Source organism: Parasteatoda tepidariorum, chromosome 5 (assembly GCF_982258835.1).
Source record: "Parasteatoda tepidariorum strain Cologne lab strain chromosome 5, Ptep-v5.0, whole genome shotgun sequence".
NCBI classification, from domain to species: Eukaryota; Metazoa; Arthropoda; class Arachnida; order Araneae; family Theridiidae; genus Parasteatoda; species Parasteatoda tepidariorum.
The window spans coordinates 97,670,188-97,688,230 of NC_141759.1; the positions used below are offsets into that span (position 1 = coordinate 97,670,188).

An 18,043-nucleotide genomic window follows, 5' to 3' on the forward strand; every position below is an offset into this window, starting at 1 on the left:
AATACTAAAATAGAGATCTATCGACAAAGACTACTCACTTCTGCCTAGCTTAATAGTATGAGATTGCAGCAGCTGATGCTCTCAGGTTATTTCAGTTTCCGTTTTTAAAAGCGCTATATGTTGAGCCACATCAACTAGATTTGGCATGTGACATTTTTAGCGGCAATCATTGGTCGATTCGCCGTGTAAGAGAAATAGTAACGTAAACAAAACAAAGCAAACGTTGCCACCGGCAGAAAAGAAATACAGCCAAAATTTGGAAGCCACGTAAGAGAATTCTCTATATAAGATTCTTTTCAACAGTTTCCTTAAATGCGCACAAAAAGACAGATAATTGTTACGATTAATAGGTGTCAGTTTTATTAATTATTATTACTTGTTGATTGATTATTGTGGTTAATAAGATTGCAAGCAAAAAGAACTCTGTTCAACGTCACTTCAAAAGTCAGTGCTGTATGTTGATATACGTTCGCGTTGTGAGCTTGGCATCCATTTGGCGTGCACTTAGGCGCAAAGAGGACAATTGTTTTTCTTAACTTGATGAGTATAGTTTTGATATCGCTATTCATTTGATATTTCCGTATTCGATATACCAGTCAGCTGGCCGAGTGGTTAGCGTGCCTGACTGTGAAGCCAATGGCTGCATGTTCGAATCCCCTTCAGAGCAGGGATGCTTCTGTGTGTTGTCCTTTGTTGTATGCGATGTGTGAATGTGGCTCACCTTATCAACAAGTATCTGTGGCAGTATGGCGTGGGTAATGTTGCTCGCTTTCGTAATTTTGTTCATAGGTGTTCACCAGGCAACGCAAAATGGGCAACACATCCGGCACCTTCCACAGCAAAAATGAATAAGTTCTGCCCCTGCCGTTAAAAAAAGTATTTGATATAGAGATGGAAGTAATATACATTTATCTTAAGATTTGCGGTTGATTGGTATTTATTGTCTTAATTCACATAGCTTCAATTGCTACTATAATAAAAAAAAGCTTTTGCAATTTTTATTGTTGTGAGTACTTAATTTTTGAAACATATCCTATGTAATATAGAGACCTTATTTATCTTTATTTTTAGATCAAATACAATATATTGGCACATACATTTGTTTGAAGCATAAATATTTGTCTTACATTGAAATATAAACAGTAGATTAACTGCAAACAACAGCTGTTCTTCATATTTTTTTACATATCAGGTTATTCCCTCAAAGAAGCAATTTTCGTATAACCTGAAAAAAAAAAGAATATTGTTTATTCAGGAATACATAGGTTTGTTTGTCTGCTAAATTTCGCTTTTTTTTTTACCTCCAAGCAATTTTTTTATCCACACAAGCTGCTATCATAGTAAAGAAAAAAAATAGTATGTAGCTAATGTTCTTTACTTGCTACTTGATGATACCGCTTAAAGTGCCCCCTGGTTGATTGCTGATTAATTAGTGTTTTTACCTCAAACGCAGTATTAGGTAATTAGGAAAAAGAGCAAATAACTAAATCGGTAATAACCAAGCCTAAGTATTGTCGATTTCTTGCGTTTTCACACTTACTTTACATTAATGTAATGTTAATACATTAAATTCTCACTTATTTGTTCGTAATTTTCGCAATGGTGATTTTTTCACAAAAAACCAAGTCTTTTCAGAAAAAAAACCAAGTCTTTTCAGAAAAAGCTCAACTCATGTGGGTTTCTTATAAGAAAAACAACGTGGTCTTTTTAAAATTATTTTATGAAAAGATTATTTTGCCTGAAAATAAGTCAGCTTTTTCACGTATGTTCTACATGCATTCGTATATATGCTAAATATAGACTTAAGATATGATGTCTATATTTAGTATATATAAATATAGCATATATTAGGGGGACCGGAAAGTAATGTAGTTTCGGTGCATTAAATATTCGTTAATCTTAAAAACCAATCCATTTTTTTTCAATCGTTTCGATTAATTTTCGATCCAGCATTGAAAGGTTGTTGCTAACGAGGGTGCATACATTTTTGATTAAAAATAAAATCTTGTAAACAAATATCAAATGCGCCGAAACGACAATACTTTCCGGTCCCCCTAATACATGATGACATTTTGTATAAAGAGTTACTAAGTTAAACTTATAAAACAGTTAGTTGATAATTTCAAAAAAAAATTTCGTTTGATAATTGGAAAGAAAATTTATTGGAAATAATTTTTTTTTTAATTTTTTTTAATGGTGGGCACTTGGAGCTATTGTCCATTGGCCACAGAAAGTGCCAGAACTGCTAATTCTCTTTTCGTTACCCAGTGGGCACCTGTGGCGAAGCCACGGTGGTGGAACAGCGTCGCCCACGTCACACTACCACAGCCCGTTTATAGGGCGGGTCACATTCACACACAAAGGAGAAAGGACATAGAACACAGATAGAGGGAAAGAAACATCCATGCCTTGCCCGGGATTCGAACCCAGAACCTTTCTGATGCAAGGACAGTTCCCTGCCCCCTACACAGACTTGTCGGCTGATTGGAAATAATAAAGCATGAAAAAACCCACTTTGTGGATAAAAAGATGGGGTTTTTCAAATATGCCGAATCCAAATAAATTCCACTGTATATTTCTGGGTTGAGGCCCTCCTTGCGAACCCTTATTTGTGAGCACTTTTTACAATGGCTAACAGGTGAAAGGCACTGAGCAGTCAGCGTGGCCATCTGGTGTTGGAATCTCAGTATTATATTGAAGTTTCAGATTCTTGAGTACCAGCTTGTCTGGGAACGTGGCATTGCATTGCGCATTAAAAATAAATACTCTGAATCTAAGGATTTATACATATCTTTTATTGAGTCTATTGAATAATAAGTAAATATTTAATTTTTTTAATGCAGTATTCCTTAATTGTAAGTCCGCGAAATGTTTAAAAATATTATAAGCATGTGCGACTGAGAGCATAGTAAGGTTTATATTTTTGGGTCACCAGCAATCAAAACTTGCTCCTTAAATTAGACCAGAAGTGGATGCGTAATATGACCAGAAATTGGATTATATAATGAATCATACGCGCGTTATTAATACAGTTAAAAAATACGAAGTGCTCAACCCATTGTTGGAATGACAAAATAACACAGATTAAACACAGTTTTAATTATTTTTAGTAACAATTAAAGAGCTATAAACGTTTCTTGCATATTTATGATTTGTTTAGATTGTAAAATTAGGAGAAAAATGAAGAAAAAAAAATCTAATCTTAACGGTACCGAAGGTGAATTAACTCCAGCTTAATATGGCGATTTTTAAACTTCATACCAAACGCTGAAACTTCTGCTGTCAATAGCTACAAAATAATGAAGAAGGCACAATGAAGGAGTCGGGTCGGTAAGAACAATCATCCTTTATGTCCACCAAATGTGTTTTTAATACTAAATCGATGATGCTAAACTTTTGTAATTCATTTCCCCTCTGTGGTGAGCTAATAGTGGCGAGCTACACCTTGTGCAAGAAAACGACTCACTTTGCAATCCTGAACTATTAGACACATAAAGATATCTGAATAATCCTATTGCAATCACACTCACGGTCAAGACATTGTAAAGGAGAGTAAGTAATAAAGAGAATTCAACTAGACTTCATATCAAAGCTTTTATTTCGGAATCAACAAACTGGGAGGCCATTATCAACTACTTGAAAAAAAAAACTTTTTATGTCAGATTTTGACACATATTGAAGATGACTTACTTTTAAGATTTTCTCAATTACAGTGAAAAATATTTTTAAAGATTGTGGTTAAAAAATTAAAAAGGAAAAATTCAAAATCTTTTCATTATTTCAATTTTCAGGTTTGAATACTAAATAAATATTTTAAATATATATTTTTAAGACTGTGTTTAAAAAATAAAATAGGAAAAAGTCAATTTTTCTTCTTCATTATTTCAATTTTCATTATAAAATTTGAATACTTAATAAATACTTTTCCCTGTCATAAAAATTAAAATAAAATAATCATATTTTTCTATTTTGCGATTCATTACTAAAATTTAAACTATTGGACGAAGGGGAAGTAGGAAAAAATAAAGAGTAGTTGTTTAGATAAGGAGAGGTTTAGCGCTCAATGATTTAAACCTGTTCTCTCCGAATCCCGGGCAACAGACTGGTACCGGCTTGTGGATCAAATGCAGGGACTAATATAGACAATAATGCAGGGACTAATATATCTATGATCAAATGCTACCAGGTTGCCCAAATAATTTTAAATTATTTCCATTTTATTTACAGAGGTGTATTACTCTTGAGTTTGTCTATCTTTCGTTGACGGGAGGTTAACCAGTACTGATATACGTCAACTAAAGCAGCACCAATACCCCACATGTAATTGTACATTGCTTGAAGGCATGTTCAAATACAACTAAATTAAATTTATTCAATTAAAACTATCTAAAATAAAAATAAAAATTAATGCCTCTTCCTTCCCCTCAGCGGGCCGAGATAAAATTATTCAACTTTGAACGGACCGCGGCGATAAAATGATTGGGGAGCACTTGATTAAATCATCGTGGCATTAAGTTTGCATTATAAAAACTTGATAACTCGATATGATCAAAATTGCAAAAGAGCTCCAGTTTTATTTTGCGCAGTGTGCACATTTAAAAATTTTTTAGAGAGTTGCGCTGCGTACTCATCGGTAACATTTAGGAAACATCGAAAAAATATAAAAAAAGAGTAAATTTAGACAGAAATAAAATTAGAAATCAAAAAGAATATAGAAACAGAAAGAAATCAGATGAGAAAATCAGCATTCTGGGTCAATTTTAGTTTTTGATTACAATATTTAGTTGAGTTTTAATAAACGTGTTAAATTGCTTACAGTCTTTTATTTTTCGTATTATTAGGTAGTATATATTACATTTTTCGTTTTATCTTTAATAAGAATTATTTATATCCTGATAATGCTTCTTTTCATCTTGATTAATATTACCTATACTCCGATAAAATATTGCATTTCTTAATAAAACAAATTATTTATTTTTAACTAAGAAATTTTTGTACAATTAATAAAGTATTTCGCACTTGATGAAGTTTTTTTTATAACTATTAAGTAATAATGCTAAAAGTTAGTGACTTCTAAAAGTGTTTACTTTCTTTCTATAAAAAAACTCTTTATTGCCTGCACTGTAAAAAAAATTCCTGTTCAAATCGCGATAAAAAGTACTGGAATCCTGAGTGCAGCATTCGTAACATCCATTTTACTGAGGAATATATTATTATCTTAAAATTTTATACCGTAATTTTTTCAATAGTATTTATGTGAATACAGCAATTTAGTGATTTCGAAGTAAATATTACTTGGAAAATTTCGGTATACCAGACTTTTTATTTCGTAAAATTTTATGAAAAATTGCGAAAATTTTGCGATGAAAAAAAACTGGCACCTTGAGCATCACCTCCTAGAAAAAAAAGGCCTCTACCATAATGCGTTACCATAATACGAGAAATCCGATCCTTTAGTAGTCTGAACGTAGTGATATCTTTCGTATTTTTTCTTCACTGCGCAGTTAATTGCTCAAACGTAATGACATATTTCGTATTTCTCCTCACTGCGCAGTTTATGTTCGTTACATTGGACTACTAAGTTAATCGATGCTGAGGCATTCTCTCTTCTGAGAGGTGTTGCCCTTAGTGCCGGAACATTTTACCGGAATGGGATCCAAATTTTTTACTGCATGATAATATTGTTTTTTTTTTTTTACCATTTTAAAGAAAATAATTTATTTCTTGATTAAATATAAATCATAAACCTCTCAAAATCATTTACCTCTCAAAATACATCTTCGACATTTTAATGTTCCACTGTTTTGAAAAATAGGAAGTCTTATTGTCAGGTGTCTGTTGCGTTCAGTCCTTGTTCCAAGCAACATACTTTGTTTATCAGTTCTCGTTCTTTTTCTCTTTGGATCACTAGAATATTTAAAATAAACGAAATTAGTTAAAATAAAATAATAATCACTTTCAAAAAGTATATTTTATCATTATTATTATTTGCATTTTTCTCGAAAGTACTAATACTACTTTTGAATGAAAGTTTCGAAGCCATCGATGAAATTAATATCGAGGCAATCGGACTAATAGTTTAGAAGTTATAAGGGTTTTCAACATAATAAATGCAATTCAAAAATAGTACTTCTTATTCAAAAAAAAAAAAATGTTTGCTGTTTTCCTTATTTTTACGAACTCAAACAATATAGCTTTTAAGCTACCTCTCACACATAAAAAATTAGATGCGAAAAGGTTTTCATTTTGAGAAAACTGATTCCATTTTTCATACTCAAATTTTGCGTAATTTTCATGGTTTGCACAAAAAATGTTGTTTAAAGAAAGAACTACAATAATTGGTACAAATTTACAACATTGATGAAAATGATTATTATAGAATAGATTCCGCCCGGTGGCTGAGTGGTAGCACTTCGCTCTGTCGTATCACAGGTCATTGGTTCGATCCTTGGGCCGGGCAAGGTTGACTGAACCTCTCATCCTTTCAGTGGGTCGATAAAACGAGTACCAAGCATGCTTGGGAACTAAACCCTGGGGGTTCCTCGTTGGGCTGAACACCCAACCGGAACATCTGATTTGGCAAAAAAAAAAAAAAAAAAAAAAAAAAAAAACTGATGGGCACAGTAGGCTTTGGCCCTCTATGGGCTGTCACGTCTCTTGAGTTATAGATTATTATTCGATAAAAAAGCATTATTTCCTATCAGGATAGATTAATTAGGCAAATATTCCTTAAGCAAATGTTTTCCTGACTTTATTATTAATTATTTTATTTTTAAAGATGGAATTTAGGTTATTTAAGACGAATTCGCTTATGGAAAATTAAGTTTTTAAATAATGGACTCACTGAAGAAAAACACAAGTCACTAAAATGACTGTAATAATACCGTAATATCTTATTTATTTTCGGTGGAAGATGTTAAAATATTAATTCCTAAAGTCCTTCCTGTAATTAAGGATAAATGATTAAACAACAACCAGAAAACAACTTGAGGTAATGCACCAGCTTGTTTGAACTAACTCTTGTTCAGAATCTCTATTAAATATTAAAAGTAAGTACTACAGCACAAAATATCGTTAAAAATACAAACGAAGAATGTTTCTCAATTCTGACTCGCTCTGAAATATTACATATTTAATTATTTTTCAACATTAAGCATTTAACACCGTCTTGAAAAATATCCATTTTTGTAAGAAATATTGTTATGTATGTTTTCAATGTTTAAACATTTTTTTTCGGCATTATTTCGTGAATATTTAATTTAATACTGTTTTCTTTTAATATTAAGGTAAATCATATTTTCTGAAAGAATTGTAAAGTTTAGTTTTTAGTATTCGCTTTGAGGAAAGTTTATTTCCTAAAAAATCATATTTTAATCATCATGCTTATATTTAAAAGTATTTCTTTAAAATTCGGAATTTTTTTTTCTTCATAAATTAACCATTTTATACAGAATAACTTTTTAAAATGTAATCATTAAATTCGGAAGTATTTGTAAGAAAAAACTATTGTTTATCATTAGAAAATATTTTAATATTTGTAAGAAAAAACTTTTATTTGTCATTAGGAAATATTTGAATATTCGTAAGAAAAAACTATTATTTATCATTCGAATATATCTGAATATTTTTAAGAAAAAACTCTTATTTGTTATAAGAAAATATTTGAATATTTGTAAGAAAAAAACTAATCTTTATCATTAGAAAATATTTGAATATTTGTAAGAAAAAACTATTATTTGTCATTAGAATATATTTGAATATTTGTAAGAAAAAACTCTGATTTGTTATAAGAAAATATTTGAATATTTGTAATAAAAAAACTAATTTTTATCATTAGAAAATATTTGAATATTTGTAAGATAAAACTATTATTTGTCATTAGAAAATATTTAAAAGAAAAAAAATAATTGGAAGTTTGTTTATCGTTTGAAATCGTTTGATTTATGTAATTTTTTCTCCATGAAAATTGATTTTTAAGGAACTTAAAAATAAATTAATTCACACAATATTATAATTATTATAAACTAAAATTTTCTCCCGATATTAAAATTCTTTTACACCCAGAAAAAAAAATTGGAATTGAGAACTCCTTTACAAAGGAAGAAAATACTATGTTTATCAATTAGTTAAAAATAAGTACAGAAATCTGTTATTAAAATAGTTAATAAAGTAGATTAAAAAATATTCCTTTTTAAAAAAATGGGTGAATAATGACACTATGAAAATTAGTGAAATAAAATAATAAAAAAAAATTATAATAAATTAATGAAAAAGTTTGTAGTAATATATTTAACCCAATAATTTATAAAATCTCTGAAATTTCTGAATATGAATTATACCGGGGAATAAGTTTTTTGCTGCATTTATAAAAATACTTGAACTTGCTTAATTTGGGTGAGAGTATTTGGTTGGTTGGTGTCGTATCCTCTATTGAATCATATTTCAAGGTGTGCTTTAATAGTTTTTGTTATTTCTATGGCATTAAATGAATACAAATCCTCTTCTGTGGGGTAGTTTAAGAGGTGAAGGCCTGCAGCGACTGCGGGCAGTTAAAAACATGATATGGTGTCAGTTCCACTTTAAGACAGTTGCCACAGTTTTGATATTTCGTAGTATTTCAAATGAGAGTATTTCAAAACTAAATTTAATTTTGCTTCTAAAGCCACAATTTTGAAAATGACATTTTCAGTCTATTTTTATCGAAATGTATAAGTTTAAAAAATGTTATACAGGGGATATAACAGAACAAACTATAAAGGTAGTTAGGACTCATCACTGGGTTTAAAATGTCATCGGAATCCATGACCGAAAATGTCGTTGCACGAGGAAGCTTCTTTATTCTGACCTGTTCAGAAACACAGGAAAAAACAGCACCCCTAGCGGCGTACGTTGACATTTCTGGTCATTGGTTCCTATACATTTTTAATTCTGATGATTTACCCTAACTCCCCTAACCATTTGTTGTAACTTTTTTGGCCCTTGTTATACATAACACTTCTAAACGTGTATTTTTTGATAAAGATTAGATTACAAATTTCATTTAAAAATACCATAGCTAGCGAGAGAAATCAACTGCGGATTTGAAATCAGCGATACGAAAGTATCTAACATTTATTTAAAAAAGTTTATTAATGTTAATACCAGAAAAAATATACAAAAAAAAACTGTTTAAAATGCCTAGTCGTTTAAAAAAGTTGTAAAATTGGTAAAAAATTAACGAAATAATCAAATACAGTCAAACCCCGCTATAGTGAACCTTCAAGGGGCTGAAATTTCGGTTCACTATAACCGAGAGTTCACTATATCCGTTACGCGACAATTTGACTAATGGTTCCCAAACTCCTAACTTTTATCATACATTATTCAAATAAATGACTGAAAAATATTATGCAGTAGCAAAAAATGTGTTAATTTTTATTACTCCTCGTCTTGAGTGCAAAAAGAAATTCGTAACCTTTAGCTGATGAGTAATCCTCATCATCAGATTTGGAAACACTTCCCGATTCTCAGATAATTTTCCTGAATTTCTGTTATTCCGCTTTTTAAACCTGTCTGACCTGCCATTCGAGCACATAAAAGTAGTTTCACAAAATCTCTCAGCAAATTCATCAACATTTGTTCAGATACTGGATGATTACGGCTTCTTCGAATGCTGAACCACTTTAGTAATGCTTCTTCAACATCCTTGTGATCTGCTTTTCTCAACTTTTTTCTGACATCTAAATTTTTTTCATGAGCAGAAATTATTAATTGCTTATTTTTCCATATGTTACAAACTGCAGATTTGGATAGTTTAGATTTCCTGCGAATATCAGCTTGATTGCATCCATTTTCAATTTTTCTGATTATGCCCATTTTATCATCAATGGAGAACGTTTTACGTTTACTGTTTGCCATAGTTAAATTTGAGACACTTGTTCGCACTTTGCTTTTTTTTTTTAACTGAACTGAGATCAAAAAGGAGTTAAAATGAGGGCCTTATCAACACAAATCAGTGTCCACCTTTTTGACCAATAATGAATAATTACCCATTCCCTCTGACAGAAAATGCATATTGATCCCATTGACATCTTACAGGTGCATCACCTGTCTGGGCTGGAAACATCTGCTTGGTTTGTTTAGGGATGGTAAAGTGAGACAAAGGAAGCAAACAAGCAAAAATGCTTATCGCTACATTCCCCTTTATAGATGGTTTTAAAAATCGGTATATGTATTTACTTTGAAGTAGAAATTTCAAAATTATTACAAAAAAATGAAGAAAAAAATCTGTCGAAGACAGAAAAAAGTTCACTATATCCAACTTCCTCACTTTTTTGGTTCACTATATCCACGAAAAATAACATTATAAGTGTATAGCAAGGCACGGGACCGAACATTTCGTTCACTATATCCGGGAGTTCACTATAAGCTGTGTTCACTATAGCGGGGCTTGACGTAGTAAGAAATTATAGCAAAACAAATTTAAAAAACAGTTTATTACATATTAATTGCTATGCTAATCAGTTAGTAAAATCCATTAAAGTTATTAACTAGTAGAAGCAAGCAGTAAATTATACAAAGGAAGAAATACTAAAAAAAAATTGCTTAGAATCAGCTAGAAGAAGAAATTTTTAAAATAGTATCTTAGTAAAAAAAGAAGATATTCCAAAAAATTACTAAAATAATCCTTGAAAATAATAAAAAATAATTGAAATAATTAATCAGTGATAAATATAAATCAAGTAGTTATTTAATAAAGTTTCTAAAATAATCAATTATGAAAAATGTCGAGGTAACCTAACCACCGACATGGCATTAAACATTTCAGGAATATGAAGAACCAAAAACCTTTTATTCAAGTACTGGATTATATGTGCACGTAAAAGCTTTTTGAAAGGTTTTAAAGAATAAATATTCTTTTATTATAATTCTATTTTGACTTTATTGAATATAACTAGTTATCATGACTAAAACCATTCACTTTGAAACATATTCCAATTTCTTATGTGAAAACGATATTATGCTATTGATTTTTTTCCAGCTAATGCACATCACGAGTTAAGTATCATAATACCGCTTATTTCTGTTCATAATCTTTTTTTTTGGGGAAAAAAAACAGTGAAAATCTTAGTCTTTAATAATTCCGAAAAAGCGGAATTTTGTGTGTATGTTAGTGGATAAAATAGAAAAATAAGGGTATTAAGTGAATTAGTTTCGCGTACAACATTTTGCTGTATCACTGATTAATACTAGATATTTTTGTTTAGTTTAAATAATATAACATGATTCCATGAAATTTTGTTATCTTCTTTATTTTAAATATCAATTATGAACGTATAATTTTTATGCCTTTGTCCTGGAAATTAAATTGATCTCCCTAAACTTAAGTTAGTGTCTTCGTAACACTGAACTAACTAAAGCAACTCAAATTATAATATACTAATGACACCTTAAAAGTACACTAGTACATTGTGTTGTAATTACACTAATAAATCTAGTTAATTATGCTATGACGTACTAGTTAATATCCATACAATAGTATTAATTTCCTAAGTGAACGATTAACTCATTGAACTGCACTAGTGTTATCACAGTGTTATAATAGTAATTATTAGTGTAACACTAGTGTCTAATAAGTATTAATGCTAGTAATTATAACAATAATACTATAAAATACCACTCTCTTGTTAATGAGTGTCTAAAGACTAGTGACTGAATCAAAAACATTAAAAGTATTATCTAAATTTTTTAAAGTTAAAAATGGTATATTATTTTTTCAAATTCTAACAAACATAAATATTCTATATTATTCATCAATATTGAAAGTTAATCCTCAGCGGCCATGTCATATGATTATGCGGCATGTAAAAGATCCCTGGAGTGCCTTATTGGCTCTTGGCATTTCCAGCGAAAGTGCACTTTAGTTCCTAGTGCACTTTAGCATCCAAATAGAGTCTCGGTGCTGCCATCTAGTGTGGCAGAAACTAGACGTCTAAATTAACATGGCCAACGGTATCTCACCCATTGTGGTGGTCCTGAAAGAGTGGATACCACCTCTGGAGAGCGCACTAGATCTGTTCATCGGCAAGACCGATTGTGCAGTTCATTGGAAATAATAATAATAAAAAAATATTGAAAGTTAGTTTTCATATTACTTAAAGAAAATGTTCTTGCAAAATGAAAAAGTTTGATAAAATTTGGTAAATGTAGTAAAAGTTAGTAATTTTATCACTATACCTTAAGGCATGGCATGAAAACCATTTTTTCGGTTGAATTTATTTTTCAGTTTTGTATTCTCTGCTAAATGTGTGGTAAAAAGAACAATTTTATAAACCGGAATTTCTGGTAAATCATATAAACAGAAAAATTAATCACAAGAATGATTGAAATACTGTATATTTTAGTCTTATTAACCAGAATTAGATTTTTTTTTACTAGAAATCTCATTTTCATAGATTATGATAATTTAACTAGAATTTTTCTTCCCTAAAACTAAAAACATAGAACTAAAAACATAAAAACTTCCTTGATTGCCGAAAGAAATGGAAAAGAATTGGAAGGTGAGATATCTCTAGTCATTCAAGATATCTCTAGTCTCACCCGGAACTAACTTGTCTAACTTGTTTACCATTTAACTTGTTTTGGCTTTTCTCGTCCCACCTTCTTCAATAATAATTTGGCAGATTTCGATAGTTCTTGACTAAATTTAAATTTGAAATGCTTTATGAGTAGGCATTTTTTACTTCAGTTTTGACTAGGTTTCTAAATTAATATATTCTCAGGGCAACCATTACGGAAAATCCTAGATATTTTCGATAAAAAAGTAAGTTTGCAGCATTATTATCGTACATCATAAAAATTGAATATTATTTTTTAAAAAAGCATTTAAGAAAAATTATTAAAGAAACTTATTAATTTTATTCTGAAGAAAAAGTTTTAGAATATTAAAAAAAGCAAATTTTATCTTGTCGATTTCAAAAGGCAAGGAAAAATAGCCAAAGGTGGAAGATTAAAAGGAGAGGAAATATTTTATAAAAGCAAAAGAAATTTCCTTTTAAATTAAACTTGCATGTAAATGTTAAGATTTACTGTCGCTTCGAAATTCTGAAATTAATGGATGTATTGAACTAGTAGATTCGCAGAACATTCTTTTCACGAAATTTCTGAAGAAAAAAAAAACCCAGGTGAAAAGAATTTAGTGTACATTACTTATGGAATGTGCAAAAAAGAAAAATAAAGCCTAGGAAAAATGATCTATAGCTATTGTGAAACGTAGCACTGTATTTTCTTTTTACAATTTCTAGCGATTGCCACCTGTTTTATTTAAATTTCTAACATTTGTATCGTCTGAATTTTTTCTTTCGAGTTTCAAAAATGATGAATAGACATGACGATGGAGAATTTTGCTTAAACAGAATTTTGAAAAAACATGTTAAAAATATTTCTTTAAAATGAAATTCCTGAGAATTTTATTTTTTTTATATTGAGAATTAACGTATTCAATTGTCGTGAATTTAATCGTGGTAATAATACTTTTCAGAAAATATCTATATATATTTAAAACAATTAAAAAAAATTTTTAAAAATACTTTGTTTAAAATCATGCTTAATCTGCAGTAACACGCTGCCGTGCAATAGAAAAATCAACGTAAGCTGCAGAAAATTCAAAAAAAATTAGTTACTTCCAATACAAGTTAAGACTAAATAATACGTAGGAATTTTTCCGCGAAAAGAACCTCCGGCAAACGTTAGAAACTTTAAAAAAAAATTGAGTTTAAATAAGCAGGAAAAAAACTATTATTCGAATTTTTATTCCCATGCTTTCTTTACTTTTATGTTCTCAAATAAAAAAATTCAAATATGCATACAAATACTTATTTTGTTCAAACTTCATAAAAGGAAACATGATACTTCTAAGAAGTTTCTCTAGCTTCTTTCAGATCAGATGATTGAAGAGTTATCAAAAGTTGTTTTCCATTTCAAAGGAAAGAAAAAAGTTTTCCTTGGTAACATAAAAAAAAGGGACACAGGACCCTCGTATCCATCATTTTTTTCCTTCCTACTTTCTTTCAAAACCTTTTGTGAGTTAATGTGGGTTGATACTTTAACAGAGTGATATATCTGTTTTCTTTGTTAATATTTTTTCAGCAAGTATTGTTTGATATTCTTTTCAATAAATACAACTGCAGAAAAAAATAGATTAAATGTTTAACCATGATATAATTCATATTTGTCGTAACTTTAATAAGTTGTAAAACGAAGCATTTTTTTCCCGTTCAAGTTAAAAAATAATATCCTGTAATCAGGTTTCAGATAGTTTAATATGCTTTGCGTTAACTTGGTGTCATGGTAGGATTACAGCTAATTCGCAAGATATTGTTGTCAAACACTCTTCAAAATTTCTAACAGTGTAGTCAATAAGATGTTTTTTTGTGTAATGAGCGTTCAAGTTTAAAATAATATGCTGCAATCAGGTTTTAGATAGTTAAATATGCTTTAATGTGGTGTCATGGTAGGATTACAGCAAATTCGCACGATATTGTTGTCAAACACTCTTCAAAATTTTAACAGTGTAGTCAATAAGATGTTTTTTGTGTAATGAGCATTCAAGTTAAAAATAATATGTTGTAATCAGGTTTTAGATAGCTCAATATGCTTTAATTTGGTGTCATGGTAGGATTACAGCAAATTCGCACGATATTGTGGGCAAATACTCTTCAAAATTTAACAGTGTAGTCAATAAGATGTTTTTTGTGTAATGTGCGGTTATCCATTGAAAATTTGGAAACATGCAAATTATCTGCAGGAAAAATGCTAATTGATTACTTGATTTAACGAAAACTGGATCCGAAAAACTAGATTGCAACTCCGTATTGCACCAAGCCAATCCATTGATAAGAACTAATTTATTTACTGGAATGCTAAAAGCCATTCGGCAAACAAATTACTTGTACAATAAACATATTTTAATCACTCTTAACCACTCAAGTTCTTATTACTGACTAATGATTAATGTCCTAAATCAAGTATATATGTTACTGATGTTTAATTGACGAATTACATTGGATTTGCTGCTACCAATGTTTAACGATTTAGTCTTGTAGTTTGAACCACATTTAAAAGACAACGGTAAAGAAAGTTAATCTATATAATATAGTGAAATTAAGTTTAAGAAGTTCAATGATGTAATTCCACTTAGTTTGAACCAATTTCAAGAGTCGATTATTATCAATTTGAACCATAATATAATGAAAATTAAGTGTATGCTTAGAAAAAAAGTATGATTAAAACTAGCAGAATATAACAAAATTTTGCCTTGTTTGTGGCTCTATGGAAATTCCAAAAAGCGTGGTAATTCTTTCTGAAAGACTTTGGTAATTAATTTAGTAAAATTAACAATGAAATTTGGTTTAATAATACGTGATAAAACTCTGTAAATGAGGTAACACTAGAAAATTTTGCTTGATTCCTTAAAAAAATGGCAAAAAACAATTTATTCGGTTAAATTTACTTTTCAGTTTTGTATTTCTTACAAAATGTATGGCAATAAAAACTATAATTTGGAAAAAATTGCCAATTTAGAACAAAAAAATATCAGATGAAGGCTTCGGATGTTTTGATTTTATTTACCAGAATAATGATTTTATTACGAGAAGTGTCCTTACCATACAAGCACGGTAATTTTACCAGAATTTTTCCTTCGTGTGAGAAGCTTGATTAGATAATTTATTTAGTATGAACCAAAGTAAAGAAACAAAGGTGATATCAAGATTAAACCATAATATCAGGAAATGAATTTTAAGAAATTTGGATATAATAAATAGACTGAGTTTGAACTTAAATTATGAGTCAAGAGTAGTCAAGTTACTCCATAATACCGTGAAATGCAGTTTACGAAATTTGATGATGTAATTCAACTTAGCATCATTCAGTTTGGAGCTTAATTGAACGATATTACACCTCAAAATGCTTCAATATTTCGGGTTGTATCTATGAACCTTTGAATCCAGCTGAGTACAAGAATCGTGTTTGTACATGAATCGCGCTTGTATGAATCCTGAAGTTACCAAAGATATTAGGTTATTACGAATAAAATAAGGGAATTTCAATAATTCCTAAATTTCATAAAAAAAACTGAGGTTATGTGTGTCTGACAATGAAAACAAAATATGACGGATACACTGAGAAAAAAATATGTAGCATTTACCGTGCTTCTGGGTCTAAGGGAACATCAGAAAGCTCGGTAATTTTCACCGAAGCACATTAGTAATGATTTTTGTAAAATTGACAGTAAATTACGGTATTAAATAAGCGATAAAATTTAGTAAATGTTGTAAAATTTGTTAATTTTATCATATTTTATAACATGACATAGAAATCATTTATTCGGTCAATTTTGTTTTAAAATTTTGTGTTTTTTACTAAAAGTTTGGTAATAAGAATTATAAATCTGAAAAAATAAGTATTTTTCGGTAAACCTCACAGTGTGAATGAAAAAATTATTAAATGAATAGTTTAATTACCGTATATTCTGGATTTATTGACCAGAATTATGGTTTATTTTATTAGAAATGTCATTACCACATAGAGTATATTTTTACCGGAATTTGTTTTCCTCTCAGAATTGATGAATAGATATTATTTTATTTTTGATAAACAAAAAAAAGCGTCCATTTTTGGTTCGTTGAAAGGCTATTGATTTTCCACCACACTTCTCTCAATTGAGAAATACCACAAAAGCTTAGGATGTTAAAAATGGAAAACTCCCCCTTATTCAGAGATCTAATTCAGATTTTTCAGAAGTTCCATTTTTTGAGAAACCGTATGAAGGGCAAAGAAAAAGTATCCTTCCGAGAAATAAAAACTGACATTGACATTTTTGGAAGAAAAGAGACACAAAAATCCCGAGTGGGCATATAGTGGATGGGAAATTTAATATCTCTTTTGTGGTCAATTTCCCAGTAAGATAAAATATCTCCCATATGAGAAGATTCACAGATGAAAATAATCGAAATTGTGTGGTCAGAATCAGATTTCTAATTTGTTAATAGTGTTTGTAGAAGTAATTCAGTATTACTTGAGTAACGTAAACCAACAAATTGTTAAGCCTATTAAAAATTGATTATTCGGCATTCATAACTGAATTATTATAAAACTAACCAATAATGGTAGGCAACCTATTAGAGTAAATACAAACTAGAAAATAACTGAAAATTTACAGAAAAGAAAACATATTTTTTGCAGAGGAAAACTTTTTAAAGAAAAATACATATATTTTCTGTTTTTTATCATTACTAGTACCTAGCAACAATTTCCCGTTGCTTTTTTTGTCTCTTTTTTCTTCTTTTTTTTTAAAAAAAAACTTTTCTCTTGTGTTTGACGATTTAAAGCTGTTTTCCACAAAACAGTTTCGCTCTGTTTTTCAAATCACAACTGGATTAAAACTGTCAGTCCATAGTCCAGTTTTTGCCATGCAATTTTGCCTATCGTACGATAACTTTATTCTTTTAAAATAATTTTATGATTGTTTTCTATGTCTGTTCTTACTTTTACAGAAATTATTTTATGGTCTTGAAGATTGTATAAATAAAATTCCGATGTAAAATTGATTCGCTACCTGATCTTTAGCTATAATTTTTCCTTAAGTTAAATTGCCAGACATTTTTATAAGGACGGGCCAATATAGTTTTAAATGTGACTAGGGTTCTATTCCCGGTTTGGATTAAAACTGTCAGTTCCAGCTTTTGCCATGCAATTTTGCCTATCGTACGATAACTTTATTTTTTAAAAATAATTTTATGATTGTTTTCTATGTCTGTTCTTACTTTTTAGAAATTATTTTATGGTTTCGAAGATCGCATAAAAAAATTGCTTCTAACTTTAGTCTCTCTCATTTCTTATTTAATGCAGTCTAAACAATATTTACCAAGGCATATTGCGCAACAAAAATTAATTTAATAAACTTATTAAATTTTTATTGAGCAAATTAGTAATAGAAAATAAATTTTTGGTTTAATTTGTTTCACGCAATTATGAGGTTAAGCTAGCTTTTTAACAATAAACA

At 29.6% G+C, this 18,043-nt stretch overlaps 1 protein-coding gene across 1 annotated transcript in view; it reads right to left on the reverse strand.

The window, feature by feature from the left end:
* Positions 1–1,043: 1,043 nt before the first annotated feature.
* Positions 1,044–18,043, reverse strand: part of LOC107456560 (uncharacterized) — a 78,472-nt gene continuing 61,472 nt past the window's right edge. Inside the window, exons 2-3 of the mRNA XM_016074456.4 lie at positions 5,765–5,907; positions 1,044–1,225 (exon numbers count right to left, since the gene is read on the reverse strand). Coding sequence (XP_015929942.3) covers positions 5,828–5,907 — 80 coding nt within the window. The 3' untranslated portion in view covers positions 1,044–1,225; positions 5,765–5,827. The remainder of the gene's footprint in view (positions 1,226–5,764; positions 5,908–18,043) is intronic.